Raw genomic sequence first — 27,074 nt, 5'->3', positions numbered from 1 at the left:
TTTCTAGAGAAATAGATTATTTCCAATTTTATGCAATCAGAAGTAAAACTGGGCCAAGAACACTAGAATTCTAATTAAGTAAACATTTGTTAAGTACCCACTATGTGTAAGTCACAGCAGTAATCAATAGAAATATAATGAAATGATAAAATATAATGAAATATAATAGTGTTTACTTTGAAATGGAAAATGCAAAAAGTCCAGTTAAGAAATAACGCTTAAGTATACATATATACATATACATAAAAGATATATGTACATATATACACTAAAAGGTATAAATACCTATATTTCTATATATGTGTATATATTAGTCTTACAAAGAATTCTTACATATGTTTCAGGATTGGAAGGGATAGAGAGAAGGGGATTGTTTCCCTAGATCTATTTCCTGCATTACTTTGTACAATTTACACATGTCTCCTGAGAGTCTTCTGAGCCAGGAGGGCAGACCTGACAGGAGCCTTCAGGGAGAAATCATCCCACAAGAGAAAGACAAAACCTCAGTTCTTAGACTTCGAGCAGCAACCCTGACTATAGCATGACATCTTTTGCTCAAATTTTAACCCTGGTCCAACCCCCAAAATGGACTCATCATGTCTGACTCCTATGGAGGAAGTGGCCTGTGGCTGAAAATGGAAGGGGCTGTTTTACTAAAAATTCTGCTAAACACTGTGGCCCAAGCAATCCTGGAACAGTCCCCACCTGTGTTAAGCATCACTATAAAGCAGAGAGAGAAGCTTTAGAAGACAGAGTGGGGATTCAACACACTGGGGACTCCAGGAAACTCAGTGGGGCTTTGGCACTCAAGGACTCCACTGCACCACCAGCAGCAGGGCCAGCAGAGAGCAAAGGGCCCAGCAGAAAAGGCAGCAGTGCCCATCAGGCCTGGCAGGACCCAGAGGAGCCAGGGGTGGGGCTCAGCAGCAGAGGCCTGGCATGGAAGTCCCCACCTCCCTGCCTATTGGACTTGTTCCTGAGCGCAGGTTGAGTCATGCCAGGACCCTCCCTCCCTCAAAACTGATGTCCTGTAGTGGGTTGGGGTTCTGTATGCATAGGTGGGAACAAGATCCCACCAAGCACAGCTCAGAGTCACCTCATTTCTTCCCCACAGCAGCCCTGTGAGGCAAATGTTTTCCCTTGAAAAGACTGAGTCTTAAGCAAGTGTATCTACACTAATTGCCAGTTTTATTTCTCTGGCTAAGAGATCCAGAGATAATTTGAAGTTTACATTTCTTTCTTATAGTTCTGTTATTAAGAGTTTATTAAGTGTTTCATTGTCCTTCAAAGGTGATTGACAAGTTCTTTTATTGTGTCTGTTTATTTTAATTTTTTGTGACACAAGTAATACACACATGTACACACATTTATATTATTCATTTTTTGGAAAATGAGAAGATGCAGATAGGCAAAAAATAAAATAAAATACAGATCACAGAGATTCACTGTTAACCTTTTGGTGTGTAATAATTCAGACACTTTTTGCATTATGACATGTATAAATGTACATATAAGATATATATAGATAGACATATCTATATATATCATTTTGCAACATATTATTTTCACTTTACAATAAACAATGAGCATCTTCCCATGCAAATGAATGAAACCACCCTATTAAATGAGTGAGATTGGGTTAAAAGATGAAATGGTAACGAGTCATATGTAAATCAAAGGAACACTGAAGGATTGGAATAAAATAGTAGCAAATATTTAGCAAGAAAACGCTGACAAAGGGAACCAATGCTGTAATATTAATAACAGAAAATAGTTGAATTCAGGGGAGAAATGCATTAAATGGGATAAGGACGGTCCCGAGAATGCCTATGGTTAGAATGCAGAGCCCTAAATTTCTTTCTCAGACCCCTTATCTCTTCCAAACACCTTTCCATCTCGTCTCCCTCTCTTGTCATTTCTTCATCCTTAAAATGCCTATAGTCTATGTCCTCTTTAAATTCCTCGAGAGACTGAAGCAACCTTTGCCTAAAATTCCCTTCTGTTTGCTGGCGTTCGAATTCTCCATAGGGGTGTTCTTCCTCCCTCTTTGGCACGCTGCACTTGGGCTTTCCTTCATTTTCTTTGCAGGATTTTTGCATGCTGTTGTTGTTTCCTGCTTAAGTCCAGGGAGAACATGTAGAGTAAGATTGCTTCATTTCTTTTCATTCAAGATTGTCAGTTTCTCTCTGAAGCTAGATATTCGCCTAATCTCCCACCCCTACTTCACTGGTCCAGCCCTCCGAAGTTCGAGATGCGCCCCCTCCCTCCCCTACCCCTTCTTGCCACCTTTCCCCTCCCTCAGCAGCCCACCATTTCTCCAGTAGACAAGGCTAATGGTCTCTCTGATGGGCGGCAGGAGGGGAGCAGACAGGGAGTTGAGCTGTGGGGCCGCCACAAATTTTACCCAGCTCTCGCCCTTCCCAACTCCCACCCTCAGAGACCCCCGTCTGAGTGCTCCCCTCCCTGAGACGATTCGGGATAGTTTCCTCCTCTTTTACTTGCCTGGAGATGTCTGTGAACACAGACCCTCAGACCTGCAGACAGAAAGGAAGGGGCGGGAAGGAGGGAGTTCTCTGTGGATCGACCAGCGCCAGAGACAAGACACACGTTATTATCTTGAATCTAGGATCCTCATCACCGTGTCGCCCCAAATTTCCTACCTCCTGTTTCCCCTCCTGTTCTTATCCCTTCCTACCGAATTTCTGCCCCCAACCCCCACCCCTCACCCTCAGGCCTAGTCCCGCGAGGGCCCTGTCCCCTCCCTCCCCACTACTCCGCATCCCTCTCACAGGCTAGCATTGAATGAGGCGAACTGTTTTCAAATTATCTCTAAATTTCTCTGTCTCCACCTCAGGATTCCAGCCTTTCTCCACACACCAGCCCACACCTCATTTCCTCCAGCAGAGTTGGGAAAAGAGAAGAAGGATAAAGGGAAATCTTGCTAGTCTGAGAGAAGCTGATTATTTCTAAACTACACTAAACCTCTGGTGTCTCTCAGGAGACTTCCACCTACTCCAGTCCCACCCCCCTTCAAAAATATAATTATCTCCGACGAGTTTGCACGGGTTTGGAGAAAGCAATCCTAGACATGTTCCAGGCACTAGATTCAGCCACTACCACCCCAAGAGTCCCAGTGGTTCCCTCACACCAACCTTCTGGGATTTAAAGAATTTACGTCCTCTTTCTCTTGGCCACAATCACGAACGCCTGCAGGGCAGTAAGGAACTGGTACCCAGAGGAGAAAGAAGCCCGGGAATATGAGGACTTCACGTCAGCTCCTGATCACGTGAGGATTATGTCATCCTCCAACTCTGGTCCCCACTTTCCCCTCCCACCAGCTGTGCTGCAGAAATGGAACTGCTTACCAACCTCCCACCACCCCCCACCAGGCCCTGTCACTCATTTTTGTCATTGCTAATTCCAGAGGTCAAAAGTGGCCCCTTCTCCCTGTAGTTGGAATTTGCCTTTCTCTGATTACCAGAGAAGGGCTGCATTTTCCCATAGTCATATTAACAATTTTTTAATGGTTGTGTGGAGAGAGAGGATTATTCATCCTCTTCTAAAATACAGGAACAGAAAGGGAGCAGTCTTCCCTCCCCCCACCCTCTCCCCAGTCACTAATAGCCACCATTTTCCTTGCACTTCAGTTCTTGCAACCAAATTGGAGGGGGTGGGGTAAATAAAGGAAGGAAGTAATGACTGGGATTGTGGTTTTTACTTTCATTCTGATAATTTCCTATTCTTTCCCCCTTTTCCCCCATAAACATATTATATTCTTTTAATAACCAGAAATACAGTAACAGTATGTACATTTGGAAAAAAGATTCAAGATAGGAGGATAAAAAGACCCAGCCACCTGTTTCTGTTGCTGAGTCATAAGATAAATATAGACCCTCCAAGCAGACACATTTTTGTAAGTTTAAGATGTACAGGGCAATTGGAGACTACCTTTTTGAGGCACTCCTGAGCATGTGAGGCCTTTTCATTAGGTGAGTTCCTGAGTCCATAATCCTACATACTGAGATTTTCAGATCTCAAAAGTCAATCATAAAATTTTACTACTTCGATCTCAGTATCATGCCCTCTGTCTCCCAGTTTGTACCATACCCTTGTATTTCCCTCAATACTGCGTTTAAAAGATCCCACCTTTCCTCAACACTCTTATTTAGAATCCAATAGTTTTTCATTTCTCCCACACACCTCTATCCCATATATGTTTCCTTAGACCTTACTCAGCCACACTGTGGAATTAGAAGCACTAACAGAAATTGGCCCCATTTAGTCACTTACCACACAAAACTTCTTGTTGCTAAGGCTTTTGGTACTAATCTAAGTGAATCTGTTGTTGATTGGTTAGCTTGAAATATATGCAACAGAAAGAAGGATATGTTCTTTCTTTTAACATTTTTTTTAATTTTTTTTTTTTTGGCTGCACTGCACGGCTTGTAGAATTTTAGTTCCCTGATCAGGGATTGAACCTGGGTCCTCTAAGTCAGTGAGAGCACAGAAGTCCTAACCACTGGACCCCCAGGGAATTCCCAGGGATGTGTTCTTAGTATTTGTTTTTAGGAAAAGAGTGGCTCATTATAAATGCAAAGTTGCCACTAACCACTATGAAGTAAATGGTTCCAGAAAATATTTAAGAAGAGAAAGAGAAGAGATCTTAAAAAGAGTAGGGCATTGTTATCACAGTTACTAAGGAATGGTTAGTTGTGATAGAAGCAAAAGATTTGTTGTTGGGGTGGAGAAATCCTGAATCCTCTGTAAACGGCTTTTCATGCAGATCGTTAGATTTATGTGTTTTTTTCCAATTTGAAAGCAGCCATTCTTTATTAACTGACCAGATTACAAAAATGATGGCAAATACCATAGTTCATCCTTCTAATAAGCCTGCTTTTCTGGTCTTCCCTGTTGCCAGCATCTCCACTTTCTGTAAAATGCGTGGTCTTTTTCTTCATTGTCTTCATGACTGACAAATACCAAGTGCTCCAATAAGTGGCAGGTCTCAATGATTACCTCCAAAGTATCTCAGGAATCCTTCCAATTCCCATTCTGGCTTCACTGCCACTTCCCAAAGGCAAGCAACCATAAACTCCGACCACTACAACAACATTTACTGGCCTCTTTACCTTACATCTTGCCACCTTCCAATAAAATGAAGATTCTAAATAACAGATATGATCATGTCACTGCCCTGCCTTATTTTACTTCATTCTCCAAAAATTCTATTAGATCTGGACAGCTTTAGTTTATCTAAACATTTCACAGAATACATCTCCATCTATAAGTAAAAGCTGTTATAAAAATACATGCAAATGCAAGCAAAGTAAGATATTGAGTTAGATTTAATTTGTTTCCCTACTATTGGTTGATGGGACTCATAGGTGAGGACAAAGAGGCATTATGTATCATGAAAAAAGTCTAGTAATTGGGACCTGATACCTTCATAAGACCTTACCCAATCCCGCCTGACCCGTGTATCTACAACAGTGTCCCAGCCCTCCTTCTCCCAAATCAGTGTAAGGAGACAGGTAAGGGTGACAGGTAAAGAATTGTGGGAGCCATAGACTTTGTGGGGAGTTCAGTGTCGTTCATTATAACAACAATAACAACAACAACACCGATAGTACTTCATACTTATATAATACTTGTAATGTACCAGGCACTCTTCTAAGCACTTTACATATACTAACGGAATTACTATTCATTACTACTCACAATGCTATTATTAGCAAACTAAGGAGTACAGAGGTTAAGTAGCTTGCCCAAAGTCACACAGTAAATAGTGGAGATAGAATTTTAACCAAGGTATTCTGACTCCAGGGTTGGCACATGGTGAAAGACAATTCTATCCCTTTCTCGTGGATGAAAGGGAGAGCATAGTTCTTTCCTCTTTTAAACCAAGTGGAGGTGGAAGCTCTAAGAGAATTACATACAGAGAGAGGTCTGCAAGAACAAGGTACTGGTGTACAGTTCTTAGTTAGATCACTGATTATTCTGTTGATCCAAAAGAGATAGCAGGGTGAAGATAGACAGATAGTGTCCTCTCCCCTTTGCTATGGCAAGGAGGGGTGAATTTTCCTGTGTGTTAGGTAGACACCAGGCTGACTTGCTGGTTCCTTTTCCAGTATGGCTTCACACAGGTTGAGGGGACTCTATAAGCAAATAGTCCTAGAATTGTGCAAAATATGTTCAAATAAACCAAATGACAAATGATGGAAAAACTTGGATTAACCATATCCTCCTGCCTTGAAGAACTAGATAACTGGGCAAATATATCAAACAACTACAAATGTTTTTAGACTCTAGACAATTGGCAGCACAAGGGTGTGGTCCCTGAGAGAAGAGAAGCAATCAAGATGAGCCCTATGATTGCTTTGGATTTTGACTAAAGGCATCCTATGGATTGTGGCATAGAGAGGAGGAGCATTTGCCTTCCTGAGTTGACAAGAAAGAGATTGGAAGTAGAGGTGGCTGAAGTTTGTGAGGAAGAATACCAGAGATGATGGATTAGTGCAGAAAAACATTCTCCAAAAGTCTTTTAAATGTTTCCCTTGAGCCTGTTGCTATATATTAAGCTGCACATACATAAAGTGAAACTTCATGAGGCTGGGCAAAGAATGACAAGTGAGTTACAAGCCAGACACAGAAGGCTACATATTGTATGATTGTATTTATATTAAATATCCATAATAGGCAGGTCCATAAAGACATAAAGCAAATGAACGGTTTCCAGGGACTAAGAGAGGAGATAATGGGGAGTGAATGCTTAAGAGGCCTGGGGTTTCCTTTTGGGATGAAGAAAATATTCTGGAGCTAGATAGTGTTGATAACTGTACATTTGTGAGTGTACTAAAAGACACTGAATTCTACAATTAAAAATGGTTGAGGTGTGACCAACATGGTGGAGTAGGAAGACCCTGAACTCACCTCCTCCCACAGGCACACCAAAATTACAACTATTTACAGAGCAACTGTCTATGAGAATAACCTGTAGACTAACAGGAAAGATTTTCCATAACTAAAAATATAAAGAAGATACTACAAGGAGACAGGTAGGAGGGGTGGAGTGATGGTATAGTAAAGACCCACACCCCTGGGTAGGCAACTCACAAATGAGAGGATAATCACAAACACAGAGGGTCTCCCCAGGGAGTGAAGGGTCCAAGCTCCACATCAGACTCCCCAGTCCAGTGTTCCTGCACCAGGAAAGCAAATTCCCAGAAAACCTTCTTTGAAAGTCAGTGGAGCTTGTGTATGGGAGAGCTAGAGGGCTGTGGAAAGCAGAAACTCTGTTCTTAAAGAGTGCACACAAAATCTAACAAGCTCTAAGTCATAGTGCCTGGTTTGGACCCACTTGCTGATCTTGGCGAGCCTCCCAGAGAGTCAGGAGACAACTGGGACTCCCTCTGGGCCATAGATGCTGGCAGTAGCCATTTTGGGGAGCTCCTTCTACCACAAGGACACTGGTACTGGCAAGCACTATTTTGGAGTCCTCCCTCTAGTCTATAGCAACAGGAGCTTACCTACCCACCAGCAGGCTGGCACCAGTCTTGGGCCCTCCAGCTGCACAGCCAGCTGCCCCAAGACCCAGGCCCATCCATGAGCAGATTGGCAACCATGACAAGAGGTAGAGCCTGGCAACCAACTGGGCTGGGGGCTAACCCAATCTACCACTGTGCCCACAGTAGTCTGCTCCACCACAATAGAAGAGTCCATGTAGCCCACATAGGGGGCATCCTTGGAGCATAGGGCTCTGGTGATGAAAAGGGAGTGTGGTACTGGGCCCAACAGGATATCTCCTACATAAGGTCACTTCTCCAAGATGAGGAAATATAACCAACCTGCCTAATACATAGAAATGAGCACAGAGAATTAGGCAAAATGAGGAGATAGAGGAATATGTTTCAAACGAAGGAACAAGACAAAACCCCAGGAGAAGAACTAAGCAAAGTGGAAATAAGCTATCTACCCAATAAAGAGTTCAAGGTAATGATCATATAGATGCCCACTGAATTCAGGAGAATGGATGAGCATAAATGGATGAGCACAGTGAGAATTTCAAAAAAGAGTTGAAAAATATAAAGAATCAAACAGAGCTGAAGACTACAATAACTGAAATAAAAATACAGTAGAAGGAATCAACAGAAGATTAGATGATACAGAGGAATGAATCAGAGAACCAGAAGACAGAGTAGTGGAAATGACCCAAGCAGAAGGGAAAAAAGAATTTTTAAAAAATGAGAGTTTAAGAGGCCTCTGGGACAAAATCAAGTGTACTATCATTCACATCTAAATACATAAAGCAAATATGAACAAACACAAAGGGAGAAATTTACAGTAACACAATAATATTAGGAGATTTTAACACCCCAATTACATGAAAGGACAGATCATTCAGACAGAAAATCAATAAGGAAACACTGGCCTTAAGTGACACATTAGACCATATAGACTTGATGGATATATGTAGAACATTCCATCCAAAAGCAACAAAATATGCATTCTTTTCCAATGCACATGGAACATTCTCCAAGACAGATCACAGGCTACACCAAAAAACAAGTCAATAAATTTAAAAAGATTTAAATGATATCTAACATCTTTTCTGACCACAACAGCATGAAAGTAGAAATCAAGTACAATAAAAAAAACCCTGCAAAAACCAGAAACATGTGGAAGCTAAACAATATGCTACTAAACAACCAATGGGAGTAAAGGGAACACTCTTGCACTGCTGGTGGGAATGTGAATTGGTACAGCCACTATGGAGAACAGTATGGAGGTTCCTTAAAAAACTAAAAATAGAACTACCATATGACCCAGCAATCCCACTACTAGGCATATACCCTGAGAAAACCATAATTCAAAAAGAGACATGTACCAAAATGTTCATTGCAGCTCTATTCACAATAGCCCAGAGATGGAAACAACCTAAGTGTCCATCATCGGATGAATGGATAAAGAAGAAGTGGCACATATATACAATGGAATGTTACTCAGCCATAAAAAGAAACGAAACTGAGCTATTTGTAATGAGGTGGATAGACCTAGAGTCTGTCATACAGAGTGAAGTAAGTCAGAAGGGGAAAGACAAATACCATATGCTAACACATATATATGGAATTTTAAAAAATGTCATGAAGAACCTAGGGGTAAAACAGGAATAAAGACACAGACCTACTTGAGAATGGACTTGAGGATATGGGGAGGGGGAAGGGTAAGCTGTGACAAAGCGAAAGAGAGGCATGGACATATATACACTACCAAACGTAAGGTAGATAGCTAGTGGGAAGCAGCCACATAGCACAGGGAGATCAGCTAGGTGCTTTGTGACCGCCTGGAGGGGTGGGATGGGGAGGGTGGGAGGGAGGGAGACGCAGGAGGGAAGGGATGTGGGAACAGATGTATGTGTATGACTGATTCACTTTGTTATAAAGCAGAAACTAATGAAAAAAAAAACAACCAATGGGTCACTGAATAAATAAAAAAGGAAATAAAAAATATACCTGGGGACAAATGAAAATGGAAACATCATGATCCAAACCTAATGGAACACACACTGCAAAAGTAGTTCTAAGAGGGAAGTTTATGATACAAGCTTACCTCAGGAAACAAGAAAAATCTCAAAGAAACAACCTAACCTTACACGTAAAGCAGCTAGAGAAAGAAAAACAAATAAAACCCAAAGTTACTAGAAAGAAAGAAATAATACAGATCAGAGCAGAAATAAATTAAATAGAGACTAAAAAACCCAAGAAAAATCAATGAAACTAAGAGCTGGTTCTTTGAAAAGACAAACAAAATTGATAAACCTATAGCCAGATTCATCAAGAAAAAAAGAAAAAGGGCCCAAATAAAATTAAAAAATGAAAGAGAAGTTAAAACCAACATTGTAGAAATACAAAGGATCATAAGAGATTACTATGAACAATTACATGCCAGTAAAATGGACAGCCTAGAAGAAACGGATAAATTCTTATAACTGTACAATCTCCCAGGACTGAATCAGGAAGAAGTAGAAAATATGAAGAGACCTATTACCAGTAATGAAACTGAATCAGTAAAAAACCAAAAACAAAAAACTCCCAACAAACTGAAGTCTGGGACCAGATGGCTTAATGGGTCAAGTCTAACAAATATTTAAGGAAGAGTTAAAACCTATCCTTCTCAAACTATTCCAAAAAATTAAAGAGGAAAGAGTACTTCTGAACTCAGTCTATGAGTCCAGCATCACCCTTTGTCTGATACCAAAATCAGACAAAGAGACCATAAAAAAAGAAAATTATAGGCCACTATCACTGACAAACATAGATGGAAAAATCCTCAACAAAATGTTAGCAAACTGAATTCAATAATAGTTAAAAGGATCATACACCATGATCAAGTGAGATTTATCCCAGGGATACAAGGATGGTTCACTATCTGTAAATAAATCAATGTGATATACTACATTAAAAATTGAAGAATAAAAACATATGATCATATCAATAGATGAAGAAAAATCTTTTGACAAAATTCAACATCCATTTATGATAAAAAATCTCAACAAAGTGGGCATCGAGGGAACATACTTCAACATAATAAGGACCACATATGACAAACCTACATCCAACATCATTTTCAATTGGGAAAAACTGAAATTATTTCCTCTAAGACCAGGAACAAGACAAGGATGCCCACTCTCACCACTTTTATTTGATATGTATTTGATATATTCCAATAAAATATATATTTTGTTGGAAGTCCTAGCTACAGCTATTAGACAAGAAAGCAAAAGAAAAGTAATCAACATTGGAAAGGAAGAAATAAAGTTGTTACTCTTTGCAGGTGACATGATTCTATATATAGAAAATCCTAAACATGCCATGATAAAACTATTAGAACTAATAAATGAAATCAGTAAAATTGCAGGGTACAAAATCAATATACAGAAATCTGTTGCATTTCTATACACTAACAATGAACTATCAGAAAGAAATTATGAAAAACAATCCTATTTACAACTATGTCTAACCAACGAGGTAAAAGACACATACTCAGAAAATTATAAGATGTTGATGAAAGAAATTTAAGATGACACAAATGGAAAGATATTCCTTGTTCATGTATTGGAATAATTAATATTGTCGAAATGACCATACTCCCCAAGGCAATCTACAGATTTGATGCAAGCCCTATCAAAATTCCAATGGCATTTTTCACAGAATTAGAACAAATAATTCTAAAATTTGTATAGAAACATAAAAGACCCCAAATAGCCAAAACAATTTTGAGAAAAAAGAACAAAGCTGGAGGTATCATCCTCCCCCTTTCAAACTATACTACAAAGCTACAGTCATCAAAAACAGTATGGTACTGGTACAAAAAACAGACACAGATATTATGGAAGGGAATAGAAAGCCCAAAGATAAACTCAATCTTATATATGGTCAATTAATCTACAACAAAGGAGGCAAGAATATACAATGGGGAAACGATAGCCTCTTCAATATATGGTGTTAGAAAACTGGACAGCTATATGCAAAAGAATCAGCTGGATTTCTTTCTCACACCATATACAAAAATCAACTCAAAATTTATTAAGAATTTAAATATAAGAACTGAAACCATAAAACTCCTGTAAGAAAACGTAGACATTGAGCAATTTGATATTGGTCTCAGTAATATTTTTTTGGATATAGTCTCCTCAGACAAGGGAAACAAAAGCAAAAATAAACAAATGGGAATACCTCAAACTAACAAGCTTATACACAGTGAAGGAATCTATCAACAATACCAAAGGCAGCCTACTGAATGGGAGAAGATATTTGCAAACAGTATATCTGATAAGTGGTTAATATCCAAGATATACAAAGAACTCATATAACTCAACATCAAAAAAAAACCCAACCCAATTAAAAAATGGACAAAGGACCTGAATAGACATTTTTTGAAAGACATACAGATGGCCAACAGACACATGGATAGATGCTCAACATCACTAATCATCAGAGAAATGCAAATCAAACCAAAATGAGGTATCACCTCACACCTGTCAGAATAGCTATTAACAAAAAGACTACAAATAAGTGTTGGAGAGGATGTGGAGAAAGGAGAAAACTTGTGCACTGTTGGTGGGAATGTAAATTGGTACAGCCACTATAGAAAACATCATGGAGGTTAATCAAAAAATAAATGTTTGTTGTCTTAAGCCCCTAAGTATTGGGGTTATTTGTTATGTTGCAATACCAAACACAAACAGTAGAACAATAAAAAGGAACAAACTGATTCCAGCAATAATATGGATGAAGACAGGCACAAAAGAATATGTACAATATGATTCCATTTATACAACATTCCTGAGAAGGTAAAACCTATCTATAGTCATAGAAGTCAGTTTATTTGTTTCCTTGAATAAAGTTTATTGGGGTACTAACTGCAAAGGGGCATGACTTTCTGAGGTAATGGAAATGTTCTATATCTTAAATGCAGTAGTGATTATGTGGGAGTATACACTTTTCAGTAATCACCACTCATTAGAAATGTATTCTTCATATGTGTACAATTTAATGTCTGTAAATTATATCTCTAACAGTTGTTAGAAAAGTGATCAAAACAAAATCACCACAAGGTGAACCTAACGCTTCTGCAAAACAAGGAAATCAATTTGTGAAAGGCTATACAGGAGCCCCTCAATTGTCATAATTTTGTAGCAGTTTTATCCTAGATGGACATTGCCTGCAGATTGAGTGAAAACCACAGTGATATTTTCAATAATTGCATGCAATTGTAGAACAAAGAAATGCAGGACTAGTTATATAAACTGGGAAATCACTGAGTCAATTCACGTAGGTAGAATTCTTAACAACCCTGATCTTGTTTATTATGAGGTCATTAGGAGACCCTGAAACATCACTATCACTACCCTTGTTATCATGTTATGATTCTTGAAACTCATGTAAAAAAAGAAAGCTTGTAAGTTTTAAAGCATTTTTATTATAAAATATAACCTAGAAACATTTAAAATGTATAGGGCAGTGAAATATTGTGAGGTGAACACTCCCATAACCATAATTCAGATCAATAAATAGAACTTTTTCAGCTACCCCAGAAGCCTCCATTAATGTATGGCTTTTTCCTCCATCTCTTTCTTTTCCTTACAAATTATCTGTGGAAGAACTTGGGCTGTTTCACTTGTAGGGTTTCTCACAGTCTGGATTTTGCTAACTACCTATTTCTGGTTCAACCTGATCCTCTTTCCTCTAATCCTGCAAATTTGCAGCTATATCTAGGAGATTAAAATATTAACTCCAACAGTTTGCCCTTACCCAGTTGATATCATTTGGTGACTACAGGTCCATGGGGGCCAAATTGACATTTAGGTCTTCCACTGATATTTTATAGTCATCTTTGAGTGAGATCGTGTGCCTTTAACATTAATTAACCCAACCTACCATATCAACTTGTCTAGTCACTCTGTCTTGAAATTTCAGAGCCTTGTCTGACTCTCACCCCCTTTGATAGCCAGTAAGCCTCCATCTTTCTTTATTGTGACAGCTGAACTTATTATGCTGGTTTAGGCCCTTCTGAGCTTGCATCAGAACTGTTATGGCACACTCTTCTCTGGTGTTCTTCCCTCCATTCTCTCTCTCTCTCCTTTTGAGAGGTTTAAGTAAGGTGTCCAAGGTTACACAGCTGGTTAGTGTTGAGTCTGGGAACCAGTCCAGGTTTTAGAATGAAGACTGTCTCAATATAACCCTATGTCCTCTCCCATATTCTCCATTCAATTTCTTCCCTTTGTTCATGGTTGAGTCAATAGATATTTTGGGGACCTCCTCAGATGCCCAAGCCCTGCCCTGTGTGCTCTGAATGATAAGGGCTAGGTCTCAGAGGAGGATACTACGCTGGTGAAAGATATACTCTCTCTGGGTAGGCCAAATACCCCGACATATGAGGCCATTTGGAGAAAGCTAAAGGAAAGGGTGAACAGTCAGGCCAATAGGGGCTTGGAGATAGCAATGGCCAGGTTGGCTCAAAATAGAGAAAGCCTCGAGGAGGAAAAGGACCTTGACCTGGGCCTCAGAACATGGGCACGACCTAGAAGTAGGGTGGGAAAGAGGAGACCTGTCTGACTGAAGCCAGGCCCACTATGCTTATCACTAATTACTCTGGCCTGTTTCATGCTGCCTTGTGAGTACAAGTCTACTTAGTCCTCCTTTAGAGGTACTTAAGTCTATTGATGGTGTCTATGGTCTCAAAGTGGGTTCAGTGCAAGCTCTTTATGACACAAAATCAGGAAGTCTGTACTCTACACTCCCCCAAGGGCTTTCTCACTTATTTCCAGGTAATGGAATATGAATTTCTCTACCTTTCTGTATAGAACTCAGGCATTTACATTTAAAATATGGGTGCTCCTTGGGCCCACAAATTCATTCCTAGGTATCCATCCTAAGGAAATAATCAGTAATGTTCACAAAAATTTAACTATGACAAAGTTATAGTACATATGGATGATCAGGGTCTCTGTACACCACACGGCTATTCACCCAGTTGATTTTTCTTAGACATAGAGAAAACTTTGTTTTGAACTAAATGGAATTGTGTGTGGATGTAGTATCTCAGATGATCAACTTTACCAAAGTTTGGCTGATGATTGTTAACTTTATTGCCATCACTTTTACCCAAGACTGCTAATTGCCCCCAGTGACAATTTTCCCTATCTTCCTCTAAGTAACAGGATTTCCTTTCCCAATGTTTTAGAAGAACTCTTGATCACTCAACAAGAAATTAACATTCCCTAGCCTCCTTTGCAGCCAAGTACAGTATGTCTTTTGTTCAAGTTATTTGCAATAGAATATGAGCAGATGTGGAACGTGCAACTTCTGTATCAATTTTTAAAAGGGAATTGTTTGCCTACCACTTTCTCTTTCCTGCTTCCTGTGTCCTAGAACTCAGACGAAGTATAAAGACAACACTCTAGGAGATAGCAGAGCAACAGAATAGAAGGCACCTGACCTCATACAGCAGACAAATTCACCTGCCCAAAAGTCCCTTCTTATCTCTGGACTATTTTGTATGAGAGAAATACACTTGCCTCTTGTCTGAACAAGAGGCAATCTGTTTGTAGACTTTTTGATGATGGCCGTTCTGACCGGTGTGAGGTGATACCTCACTGTAGTTTCGATTTGCAATTCTCTAATGATTAGTGATGTTGAGCATCCTTTCATGTGTTTGTTGGCAATCTGTATATCTTCTTTGGAGAAATGTTTATTTAGGTCTTCTGCCTATTTTTGGATTGGGTTTTTTTTTCTTTGCTATTGAGCTGCATGAGCTGCTTGCTAATTTTGGAGATTAATCCTTTGTCAGTTGCTTCGTTTGCAAACATTTTCTCCCATTCTGAGTGTTTTCTTTTCATCTTGTTTATACTTTCCTTTGCAGTGCAAAAGCTTTTAAGTTTCATTAGGTCCCATTTGTTTATTTTTGGGTTTTTTTCCATTTCTCTAGGAGGTGGGTCAAAAAGGATCTTGCTGTGATTTATGTGATATTGTTCTGCCTATGTTTTCCTCTAAGAGTTTTATAGTGTCTGGCCTTACATTTACGTCTTTAATCCATTTTGAGTTTATTTTCGTGTATGGTATTAGGGAGTGTTCTAATTTCATTCTTTTAAATGTAGCGGTCCAGATTTCCCAGCACAACTTATTGAAGAGGCTGTCTTTTCTCAACTATATATTCTTGTCTCCTTTATCAAAAATAAGGTGACTATATGTGCGTGGGTTTATCTCTGGGCTTTCTATCCTGTTCCATTGATCTATATTTCTGTTTTCGTGCCAATACTATAGTGTCTTGATTACTATAGCTTTGGAGTATAGTCTGAAGTCAAGGACCCTGATTCCTCCAGCTCCGTTTTTCTTTCTCAAGATTGCTTTGGCTATTCGGGATCTTTTGTGTTTCCATACAAATTGTGAAATGTTTTGTTTTAGTTCTGTGAAAAATGCCAGTGGTAGTTTAATAGGGATTGCATTGAATCTGTAGATTGCTTTGGGTAGTATAGTCATTTTAACAGTGTTGATTCTTCCAATCCAAGAACATGGTATATCTCTCCATCTGCTTGTATCATCTTTAATTTCTTTCATCAGTGTCTTATATTTTTCTGCATCCAGGTCTTTTGGCTCCTTAGGTAGGTTTATTCCTAGGTATTTTATTATTTTTGTTGCAGTGGTAAATGAGAGTGTTTCCTTAATTTCTCTATCAGATTTTTCATCGTTAGTGTATGCGAATGCAAGAGATTTCTGTGCATTAATTTTGTATCCTGCTACTTTACCAAATTCATTGATTAGCTATAGTAGTTTTCTGGTGGCATCTTTAGGATTTTCTATGTATAGTAGCATGTCATCTGAAAACAGTGACAGTTTTACTTCTTCTTTTCCAATTTGTATTCCTTTTATTTTGTTTTCATCTCTGATTGCCGTGGCTAAAACTTCCAAAACTATGTTGAATAATAGTGGTGAGATTGGGCACCCTTGTCTTCTTCTTGATCTTAGTGGAAATGGTTTCAGTTTTTCACCATTCAGAATGATGTTGGCTGTGGGTTTATCATATATGGCTTTTATTGTGTTGAGTTAGGTTCCCTCTATGCCCACTTTCTGGAGAGATTTTATCATAAATTGGTGTTGAATTTTGTTGAAACCTTTTCTGCATCTAATGAGATTATCTTATGGTTTTTCTCCTTCAATTTGTTAATATGGTGTATCACACTGATTCATTTGTGTATATTGAAGAATCCTTGCATTCCTGGGATAAACCCCCCTTGACGATGGTGTATGATCCTTTTAATGTGCTGCTGGATTCTGTTTCCTAGCATTTTCTTGAGGATTTTGCATCTACGTTCATCAGTGATATTGGCCTGTAGTTTTCTTTTTTGTGTGACATCTTTGTCTGGTTTTGGTATCAGGGTGATGGTGGCCTTGTATAATGTATTTGGGAATGTTCCCCCCTCTGCTATATTTTGGAAGAGTTTGAGAAGGGTAGGTGTTAGCTCTTCTCTAAATGTTTGATAGAATTTGCCTATGAATCCATCTGGTCCTGGGGTGTTGTTTGTTTGAAGATTTTTAATCACAGTTTCAATTTCAGTGCTTGTGATTGGGCTGTTTATAGTGTGTATTTCTTCCTGGTTCAGTCTCAAAAGGTTGTGTTTTTCTAAGAATTTGTCCATTTCTTCTAGGTTGTCCATTTTCTTGGCACATAGTTGCTTGTAGTAATCTCTCATGATCCTTTGTATTTCTGCAGTGTCAGTTGTTACTTCTTTTTCATTTCTAATTCTGTTCATTTGAGTCTTCTCCCTTCTTTTCTCGATGAGCCTGGTTAATGGTATATCAATTATGTTTATCTTCTCAAAGAACAAACTTTTAGTTTTATTGATCTTTGCTACCATTTCATTCATTTCTATTTCATTTATTTCTGATCTGATCTTTATGATTTCTTTCCTTCTGCTAACTTCGTGTTGTTTTCTTTTGTACATCTTTATTGGGGTATAATTGCTTTACAATGGTGTGTTAGTTTCTGCTTTATAACAAAGTGAATCAGTTATACATATACATATGTTCCCATATCTCTTCCCTCTTGCCTCTCCCTCCCTCCCACCCTCCCTATCCCACCCCTCTAGGTGGTCACAAAGCACCGAGCTGATCTCCCTGTGTTATGTGGCTGCTTCCCACTAGCTATCTATTTTATGATTGGTAGTGTATGTATGTCCATGCCACTCTCTCGCTTTGTCAGAGCTTACCCTTCCCCCTCCCCATATCCTCAAGTCCATTCTCTAGTAGGTCTGTGTCTTTATTCCTGTCTTACCCCTTGGTTCTTCATGACATTTTTTTTCTTAGATTCCTTATATATGTGTTAGCATATGGTATTTGTCATTCTCTTTCTCACTTACTTCACTCTATATGACAGACTCTAGTTCGATCCACCTCATTACAAATAGCTTAATTTCGTTTCTTTTTATGGCTGAGTAATATTCCATTGTATATATGTGCCACTTCTTCTTTATCTATTCATCTGATGATGGACACTTAGGTTGTTTCCTTCTCCATGCTATTGTAAATAGAGCTGCAATGAACATTTTGGTACATGACTCTTTTTGAATGATGGTTTTCTCAGGGTATATGCCCAGTAGTGGGATTGCTGGGTCATATGGTAGTTCTATTTACAGTTTTCTGAGGAACCTCCATACTGTTCTCCATAGTGGCTGTACCAATTCACATTCCCACCAGCAATGCAAGTGTGTTCCCTTTTCTCCACACCCTCTCCAGCATTTACTGTTTCTAGATTTTTCGATGATGGCCATTCTGACTGGTGTGAGATGGTATCTCATTGTAGTTTTGATTTGCATTTCTCTAATGATTAATGATGTTGAGCATTTTTTCATGTGTTTGTTGGCAGTCTGTATATCTTCTTTGGAGAAATGTTTATTTAGGTCTTCTGCCCGTTTTTGGATTGGGTTGTTTGTTTTTTTCTTATTGAGCTGCATGAGCTGTTTATAAATTTTGGAGTTTAATCCTTTGTCAGTTGCTTCATTTGCAAATATTTTCTCCCATTCTGAGGGTTGTCTTTTGGTCTTGTGTATGGTTTCCTTTGCTGTACAAAAGTTTTGAAGTTTCATTAGGTCCCTTTTGTTTACTTTTGGTTTTATTTCCATTTCTGTAGGAGTTGGGTCAAAAAGGATCTTGCTGTGATTTATGTCATAGAGTGTTCTGCCTATGTTTTCCTTGAAGAGTCTGATAGTTTCTGGCCTTATGTTTAGGTCTTTAATCCAGTTTGAGCTTATTTTTGTGTATGGTGTTAGGGAGTGATCTAATCTCATACTTTTACATGTACCTGTCAAGTTTTCCCAGCACCACTTACTGAAGAGGCTGTCCTTTCTCCACTGTACATTCCTGCCTCCTTTATCAAAGATAAGGTGACCATATGTGCGTGGGTTTATCTCTGGGCTTTCTATCCTGTTCCACTGTTCTATCTTTCTGTTTTTGTGCCAGTGCCATACTGTCTTGATTACTGTAGCTTTGTAGTATAGTCTGAAGTCAGGGAGCCTGATTACTCCAGCTCTGTTTTTTGTTCTCAAGATTGCTTTGGCTATTCGGGTTCTTTTGTGTTTCCATACAAATGGTGAAATGTTTTGCTCTAGTTCTGAGAAAAATGCCAGTAGTAGTTTGACAGGGATTGCATTGAATCTGTAGATTACTTTGGGTAGTAGAGTCATTTTCACAGTGTTGAATCTTCCAGTCCAAGAACTTGGTATATCTCTCCATCTATTTGTATCATCTTTAATTTCTTTCATCAGTGTCTTATAATTTTCTGCATACAGGTCTTTTGTCTCCTTAGGTAGGTTTATTCCTAGATATTTTATTCTTTTTGTTGCAATGGTAAATGGGAGTGTTTTCTTGATTTCACTTTCAGATTTTTCATCATTAGTGTATAGGAATGCCAGAGATTTCTGTGCATTCATTTTGTAACCTGCTACTTTACCAAATTCATTGATTAGCTCTAGTAGTTTTGTGGTAGCATCTTTATGATTCTCTATGTATAGTATCATGTCATCTGCAAACAGTGACAGCTTTACTTCTTCTTTTCCGATTTGGATTCCTTTTATTTCCTTTTCTTGTTTGATTGCTGTGGCTTAAACTTCCAAAACTATGTTGAATAAGAGTGGTGAGAGTGGGCAGCCTTGTCTTGTTCCTGATCTTAGTGGAAATGGTTTCAGTTTTTCACCATTGAGGACGATGCTTGCTGTGGGTTTGTCATATGTGCCTTTATTATGTTGAGGAAAGTTCCCTCTATGCCTACTTCCTGGAGGGTTTTTATCATAAATGGGTGTTGAATTTTGTCAAAAGCTTTCTCTGCATCTATTGAGATGATCATATGGTTTTTCTCCTTCAGTTTGTTAATATGGTGTATCACGTTGATTGATTTGTATATATTGAAGAATCCTTGCATTCCTGGAATAAACCCCACTTGATCATGGTGTGTGATTCTTTTAATGTGCTGTTGGATTCTGTTTGCTAGTATTTTGTTGAGGATTTTTGCATCTATGTTCATCAGTGATATTGGCCTGTTGTTTTCTTTCTTTGTGACATCCTTGTCTGGTTTTGGTATCAAGGTGATGGTGGCCTCGTAGAATGAGTTTGCGAGTGATCCTCCCTCTGATGTATTTTGGAAGAGTTTGAGAAGGATAGGTGTTAGCTCTTCTCTAAATGTTTGATAGAGTTTGCCTGTGAAGCCATCTGGTCCTGGGCTTTTGTTTGTTGGAAGATTTTAATCACAGTTTCAATTTCAGTGCTTGTGATTGGGCTGTTCATATTTTCTATTTCTTCCAGATTCAGTCTTGGCAGGTTGTGCATTTCTAAGAATTTGTCCATTTCTTCCAGGTTGTCTATTTTATTGGCATGGAGTTGCTTGTAGTAATCTCTCATGATCTTTTGTATTTCTGCAGTGTCAGTTGTTACTTCTCCTTTTTCATTTCTAATTCTATTGATTTGAGCCTTCTCCCTTTTTTTCTTGATGATTCTGGCTACTGGTTTATCAATTTTGTTTTTCTTCTCAAAGAACCAGGTTTTAGTTTTATTGATCTTTGCTATCGTTTCCTTCATTTCTTTTTCATTTATTTCTGATCTGATCTTTATGATTTCTTTCCTTTTGCTAACTTTGGGAGTTTTTTGTTCTTCTTTCTCTAAGTGCTTTAGGTGTAAGGTTAGGCTGTTTATTTGAGATTTTTCTTGTTTTTTGATGTAGGATTGTATTGCTATAAACTTCCCTCTTAGAACTGCTTTTGCTGCATCCCATAGGTTGTGGGTCTTCGTGTTTTCATTGTCATTTGTCTCCAGGTATTTTTTGATTTCCTCTTTGATTTTTTCAGTGATGCTTTGGTTATTTAGTAGTGTATTGTTTACCCTCCATGTGTTTGTACTTTTTACAGTTTTTTTTCCTGTAATTGATATCTAGTCTCATAGTGTTGTCATCAGAATAGATACTTGATACGATTTCAATCTTCTTAAATTTCCAAGGCTTGATTTGTGACCCAAGATATGGTCTATCTTGGAGAGTGTTCCACGGGCACTTTAGAAGAAAGTGTATTCTGTTGTTTTGGATGGAATGTCGTATGAATATCAATTAAGTCCATCTTGTTTAATGTATCATTTAAAGCTTGTGTTTCCTTATTTATTTTCATTTTGGTTGATCTGTCCTTTGGTGAAAGTGGGGTGTTAAAGTCCCCTACTATTACTGTGTTACTGTCGGTTTCCCCTTTTATGGCTGTTAGCATTCTCCTTATGTTTTGAGGTGCTCCTATGTTGGGTGCATAAATATTTACAATTGTTATATCTTCTTCTTGGATTGATCCCTTTATCGTTATGTAGTGTCCTTCTTTGTCTCTTCTAATAGTCTTTATTTTAAAGTTGATTTTGTCTGATATAAGAATTGCTACTCCAGCTTTCTTTTGATTTCCATTTGCATGGAATATCTTTTTCCATCCCCTCACTTTTAGTCTGTATGTGTCCCTATGTCTGAAGTGGGTCTCTTGCTGACAGCATATATATGGGTATTGTTTTTGTATCCATTCAGCCAGTCTATATCTTTCATTTGGAGCATTTAATCCACTTAAATTTAAGGTAATTATCAATATGTATGTTCCTTTTATCATTTTCTTAATTGTTCTGGGTTTGTTATTGTAGGTCTTTTCCTTCTCTTGTATTTCCTGCCTAGAGAATTTCCTTTAGCATTTGTTGTAAGGCTGGTTTGGTGGTGCTGAATCCTCTAAGCTTTTGCTTGTCTGTAAAGGTTTTAATTTCTCTGTCAAATCTGAATGAGATCCTTGCTGGGTTGAGTAATCTTGGTTGGAGGATTTTCCCCTTCATCACTTTGAATATGTCCTGCCACTCCCTTATGGCTTGTAGAGTTTCTGCTGAGAGATCAGCTGTTAACCTTATGGGAATGCCCTTGTATGTTATTTGTTGTTTTTCCCTTGCTGCTTTTAATATTTTTTCTTTATATATAATTTTTGATAGTTTGATTAATATGTGTCTTGGCGTACTTCTCCTTGGATTTATCCTGTATGGGACTCTTTGCAATTCCTGGAATTGTTTGATTATTTCCCTTCCCATATTAGGGAAATTTTCAACTATAATCTCTTCAAGTATTTTCTCAAACCCTTTCTTTTTCCCTTCTTCTTCTGGGACCCCTATAATTCAAATGTTGGTGCATTTAATGCTGTCCCAGAGGTCTCTGAATACTGTCCTCAATTCTTTTCATTCTTTTTTCTTTATTCTGCTCTGTGGTAGTTATTTCTACTGTTTTATCTTCCCGGTCACTTAATCATTCTTATGCCTCAGTAATTCTGCTATTGATTCCTTCTAGAGAATTTTTAATTTCCTTTATTGTGTTGTTTATCATTGTTTATTTACTCTTTAGTTCTTCTGTGTCCTTCTTAAAACTTTCTTGTATTTTCTCCATTCTATTTCCAAGATTTTGTATCATCTTTACTATCATTACTCTGAATTCTTTTTCAGGTAGACTGCCTATTTCCTCTTCATTTGTTAGGTCTGGTGGGTTTTTTACCTTGCTCCTTCATCTGCTGTGTGTCTCTGTCTTCTCATGTTGCTTAACTTAATCTGTTTGGGGTATCCTTTTCGCAGGCTGCATGTTCATAGTTCCCGTTGCTTTTGGTGTCTACCCCCAGTGACTAACGTTGTTTCAGTGGGTTGTGTAGGCTTCCTGGTGGAGGGGACTGGTGCCTGTGTTCTGGTGGATGAGGCTGGATCTTGTCTTTCTGGTGGGCAGGACCGAGTCTGGTGGTGTGTTTTGGGGTGTCTGTGAACTTAGTATGATTTCAGCCAGCCTCTCTGCTAATGGATGTGGTTGTGTTCCTGTCTTCCTAGTTGTTTGTCATGGGGTGTCAGCACTGGAGCTTGCTGGTTGTTGAGTGGAGCTGGGTCTTAGTGTTGACATGGAGATCTCTGGGAGAGCTCTCGCTGATTGATATTACGTGGGGACAGGAGGTCTCTGGTGGAGCTCTGTCCTGAACTCGGCTCTCCCGCCTCAGATGCTCAGGCCTGACACCTGGCCAGAGCACCAAATCCCTGTCAGCCACAGCCAGGTATGTGGAGAGTTTCTTGACTTTTGGGAAGTCTGAGGTCTTCTGCCAGCCTTCAGTAGGTGTTCTGTAGGTGTTGTTACACATGTAGATGTATTTTTGATGTATTTGTGGTCAGGAAGGTGATCTCCATGTCTTACTCCCCTGCCATCTTGAAGGTCCTCTAATTTGTACATTTTTATTGCCGAATAATACACTGTGTTAATACACAATTAACCTGTACATTTTCCTGATGAAGAACATTTGGGTACTTGGTAATATTGGGCAGTTTAAAAAGTGCTATTATGACTTGAGAATGGACTTGAGGATATGGGGAGGGGGAAGGGTAAGCTGTGACAAAGCGAAAGAGAGGCATGGACAAATATACACTACCAAATGTAAGGTAGATAGATAGTGGGATGCAGCCACATAGCACAGGGAGATCAGCTTGGTGCTTTGTGACCGCCTGGATGGGTGGGATAGGGAGGGTGGGAGGGAGGGAGACACAAGAGGGAAGGGATATGGGAACACATATATATGTATGACTGATTCATTTTGTTATAAAGCAGAAACTAATAAAAAATAATAAAAATAAAAATAAAAGTGCTATTATGAACATAGGTGTAAATGTTGTTTGGTAAACCAATGCACACATTTTTATTATGGGTGAATCTAGAGTGAGAGTGGTGGGTCATAGAGTATACATATGTTTACCTTTATATATTCTGACAAATAGTTTTCCAAAGTGATAGTACCAGTTCTAATTGTACTTGTAAAACACTTGATATTTTCTGTCTTTATTATTTTAGACATTCTGGGTGGTGTTTAGTGGTATCACATTTTGGTTTCAATTTGCATTTCTCTGAACACTAATGAAGTTGAGCATATTTTCACAAATTTACTAGACATTTGGATATTCAGTTTTTTGAGTTGCTGTTTTAAAGTGTTTGCCCATTTTTCTATTGGATTGTCTTTTTCTTATTCATTTTTGAGAGTTCTTTATACTTTATAGATACAAATCATTTCTCAGATATGTGTGGTCGAAAAATCTTCTTCTAGTTTGTGGCTTGCTTCCTTATTCTTTTGATATGTCTTTTGATGAATAGAAGTTTCTGATATTAATAAAGTATAAGTTATAATCTTTTTTATCCTTTGTAATTAGTCCTTTTTGTGCCCTCTTTAAGAACACTGCCTACTCCAAAGTCATGAAGATGATTTCCTGTGCATTTTGCTTTGGAATGACATTTTTACCTTTCCCATTTAGATCTGCAGTCCTCTGGGAATTTATTTTTGTGTGTTACTTAGGTGGAGTTAACAAATATTCTCCACCCATGGATATTCATTTGATCTGCTATGACTTTTTTTTAAATCCTTTCTCCACTGCACTGTCATCTTTGCCATAAATCAAGTGACAGTATGTGTAGGTATGTTTCACAGGTCCATACGTGTGTGTCTGTCTCTGTGTGTATACACATATATGTTAATATTTGAGACAATGTCATACTATTTATTCACTATAGCATTGTATTAAGTTTGGTATCTAGTATGGAAATCTTGGAGCTCTCTTCTTCTTTAAAGTTGTCTTGGCTATATTTGGCTCTTTTTTTGCATTTTCATATACATAGTTGGAATCTGCTTGCCCACAGAAAAATAACCTGCTGGGATTTTCATATGAATTGCATTGACTTTATATATCAATTTGGGAATAATTGACAACTTGAAAATGTTGAGTCTTTCAACCCATATTTCTATACTTATTTAGGTCTTCTTTAATGTTTCTCAGAATTATTTTATAATTTTCAGTGTAGAGGTCTTATAAGTATTTAATTAGATTTATTCCTAGATAATTTGATTTTTAATTTCCTTTACTGGGGTATAATTTACATACAATAAGATACATACATTTTAACTATAGAGTTCAATGATTTCAACAAATGTATTTTCCAGTGGAGTCACTACTCTGTCACGATACAGAACATTTCCCTCAGCTAAGAAAGTTCTGTTTTGCCCCTTTTACAGTCAGAAAAATCACAACCTTCAAGCCAGGCAAACATTGATTTGATTAAATTTATATCAATATAATTTAGTTTTGCCTCTATATACATGGAATCACGCAGAATGTACTCTTTTGTGTCTGGTATCTTTCCCTAAGTATAATATTTTTTGAGATGCATCTCTGTTATTGCTTGTACCAGTAGTTTGCCTCTTTCTATTGCTTAGTAGTATTCTAATTCATGAAAACATCAAATTTGTTTCTCTATTCATTTCTTGATGGACATTTGGATTGTATCCACTTAGGGCCTATCATAAATGAAATGCTATGAACACTCCTGTGCAAATCTTTTTGAGGAAATGTTTTAAATTCTGTTTAGGAAAATTCCTAAGAGTGGAATTTCTGGGACATATGGTAAGTGTAAGTTTAACTTTTCAAGGACTGTTTAAGTCTTTCAAGGTGGTTGAACTTCTTACCAGCAGTGAATGAGAGTTCCAGTTGTTCCATATCCTCAAAAATACTTAGGACTGGGGACTTCTCTAGTGGTCCAGTGGTTAAGACTTTGCCCTCCAATGAAGGGGATGCGAACTAAGATCCCACATGCCTTGTGGCCAAAAAACCCAAAACATAAAACAGAAGCAATTTTGTAACAAATTTAATAAAGACTTTAAAAAATAAGTGGTGACGTAAAAACATGCAAAAGAGACTGCTATTTAAAAAAATACTTAGGATTGTCTGACTTTTAAATATTAGCTACTCTGATGAGTGTGCAGTGATACTTACTTCAGGGTTTTGTTTTGTCTTTTTTTTGCATTTTCCTGATGATTAATGAGATTGAGGATCTTTCCATGAGCTCATTGGTAATTTGCATATGTACTTTTGTGAAATTTTTGTTCATTTTGATCATTTTTGGTTTTTAGTTTTCTTTTTAATGTTTTTCATGTATTATTCCTTTTGATCATTTTTAATTGCATTGTTTGCCTTCTTATTTTGAAATTTAAGAGTTCTTTATATATCTTCTGGATATAAACCTTTTGTTGGTTACACATATTATAAGTATTTTCTCCCAGCTTCCCACTTCATTTTCTTAACCATATCTTTCAAAGAGCAGACTTTTTTTTTTTGATAAGCCCAATGTCTGTAATTGCCACTACTACACTACCTTTACTACTACAACATAAGTCTGGAACTCAGATAATGCAATTTTCCAGATTTGTGGTTTTCTTTTCAAAATTATTTTGTCTATTCTAGGCACTTTGCATTTCCATATAAATTTGGGGTTAAGTTTATCAGTTTACATGAAGTTGCCTGCTGCAAGTTTTATTTTGACTGCACTGAATTTATAGATCAATTTGGAGAGAATTAATATCTTAACAGTACTGAATTTCTTGACCCAGGATCATGGTTTACCTTCACATTTATTCTGATCTTTAGCTTCTTTCAGCAGTCTTTTGTAGTTTTCAATGTATAAGTTTTCTACATGTTTTCTTAAATTTATCCCTAAGTATCTCACGTTTTTGGAACCTATCCTACATTTCATACATACACACAAAATTTCAATTTCCAATGGTTCATTGCTAGCATACAGGAACACAACTGAGTTTTTGTATATCTATCCATAACTACAACCCTGCTAAATTAAATTCTTACTTCTACAGTAGGTTTATTGTAGATCCCTTAGGAGTCTATCAATACATGATCATGCGATTTGCAAATAGGCATACTTGCTGCCTTTTGAATCAGAAATTTGTGAAGGGTTTCTGTTGTTTTAGTTCTGAAAAACAAACAAGGCTCTGCTGCACTACACACTTATTGGCTCACCTCATGGAAGGGCCTCATGTATCTAGAGGCCACCCACAAGAGGAGCCATCAGCTGCCTTATCCTTTTCCAAATTCTAAAAACGTAGCTGCCTGTAGAGTCTATATTTATATAATGACTTCGCAGAAGAGACAGGTGGTTGGTCTTTTTTCCAACTTTAA

General features: G+C 38.0%; 1 protein-coding gene across 1 annotated transcript; it reads right to left on the bottom strand.

Moving 5' to 3' along the window:
• Nucleotides 1–1,673: 1,673 nt before the first annotated feature.
• TCEAL7 (transcription elongation factor A like 7) lies at nucleotides 1,674–2,099 on the bottom strand (the record flags this gene model as incomplete). Its single annotated transcript, XM_081222269.1, has 1 exon — nucleotides 1,674–2,099. One exon carries the CDS (start codon nucleotides 2,097–2,099, stop codon nucleotides 1,797–1,799), a length of 303 nt encoding a protein of 100 aa, XP_081078395.1. The 3' UTR covers nucleotides 1,674–1,796.
• Between the last annotated feature and the right edge of the window lie 24,975 nt (nucleotides 2,100–27,074).

Source organism: Mesoplodon bidens (genome assembly GCF_964165515.1).
Source record: "Mesoplodon bidens genome assembly, chromosome: X".
NCBI lineage: Eukaryota > Metazoa > Chordata > Mammalia > Artiodactyla > Ziphiidae > Mesoplodon > Mesoplodon bidens.
This window is presented reverse-complemented; position numbering and strand designations above follow the sequence as displayed.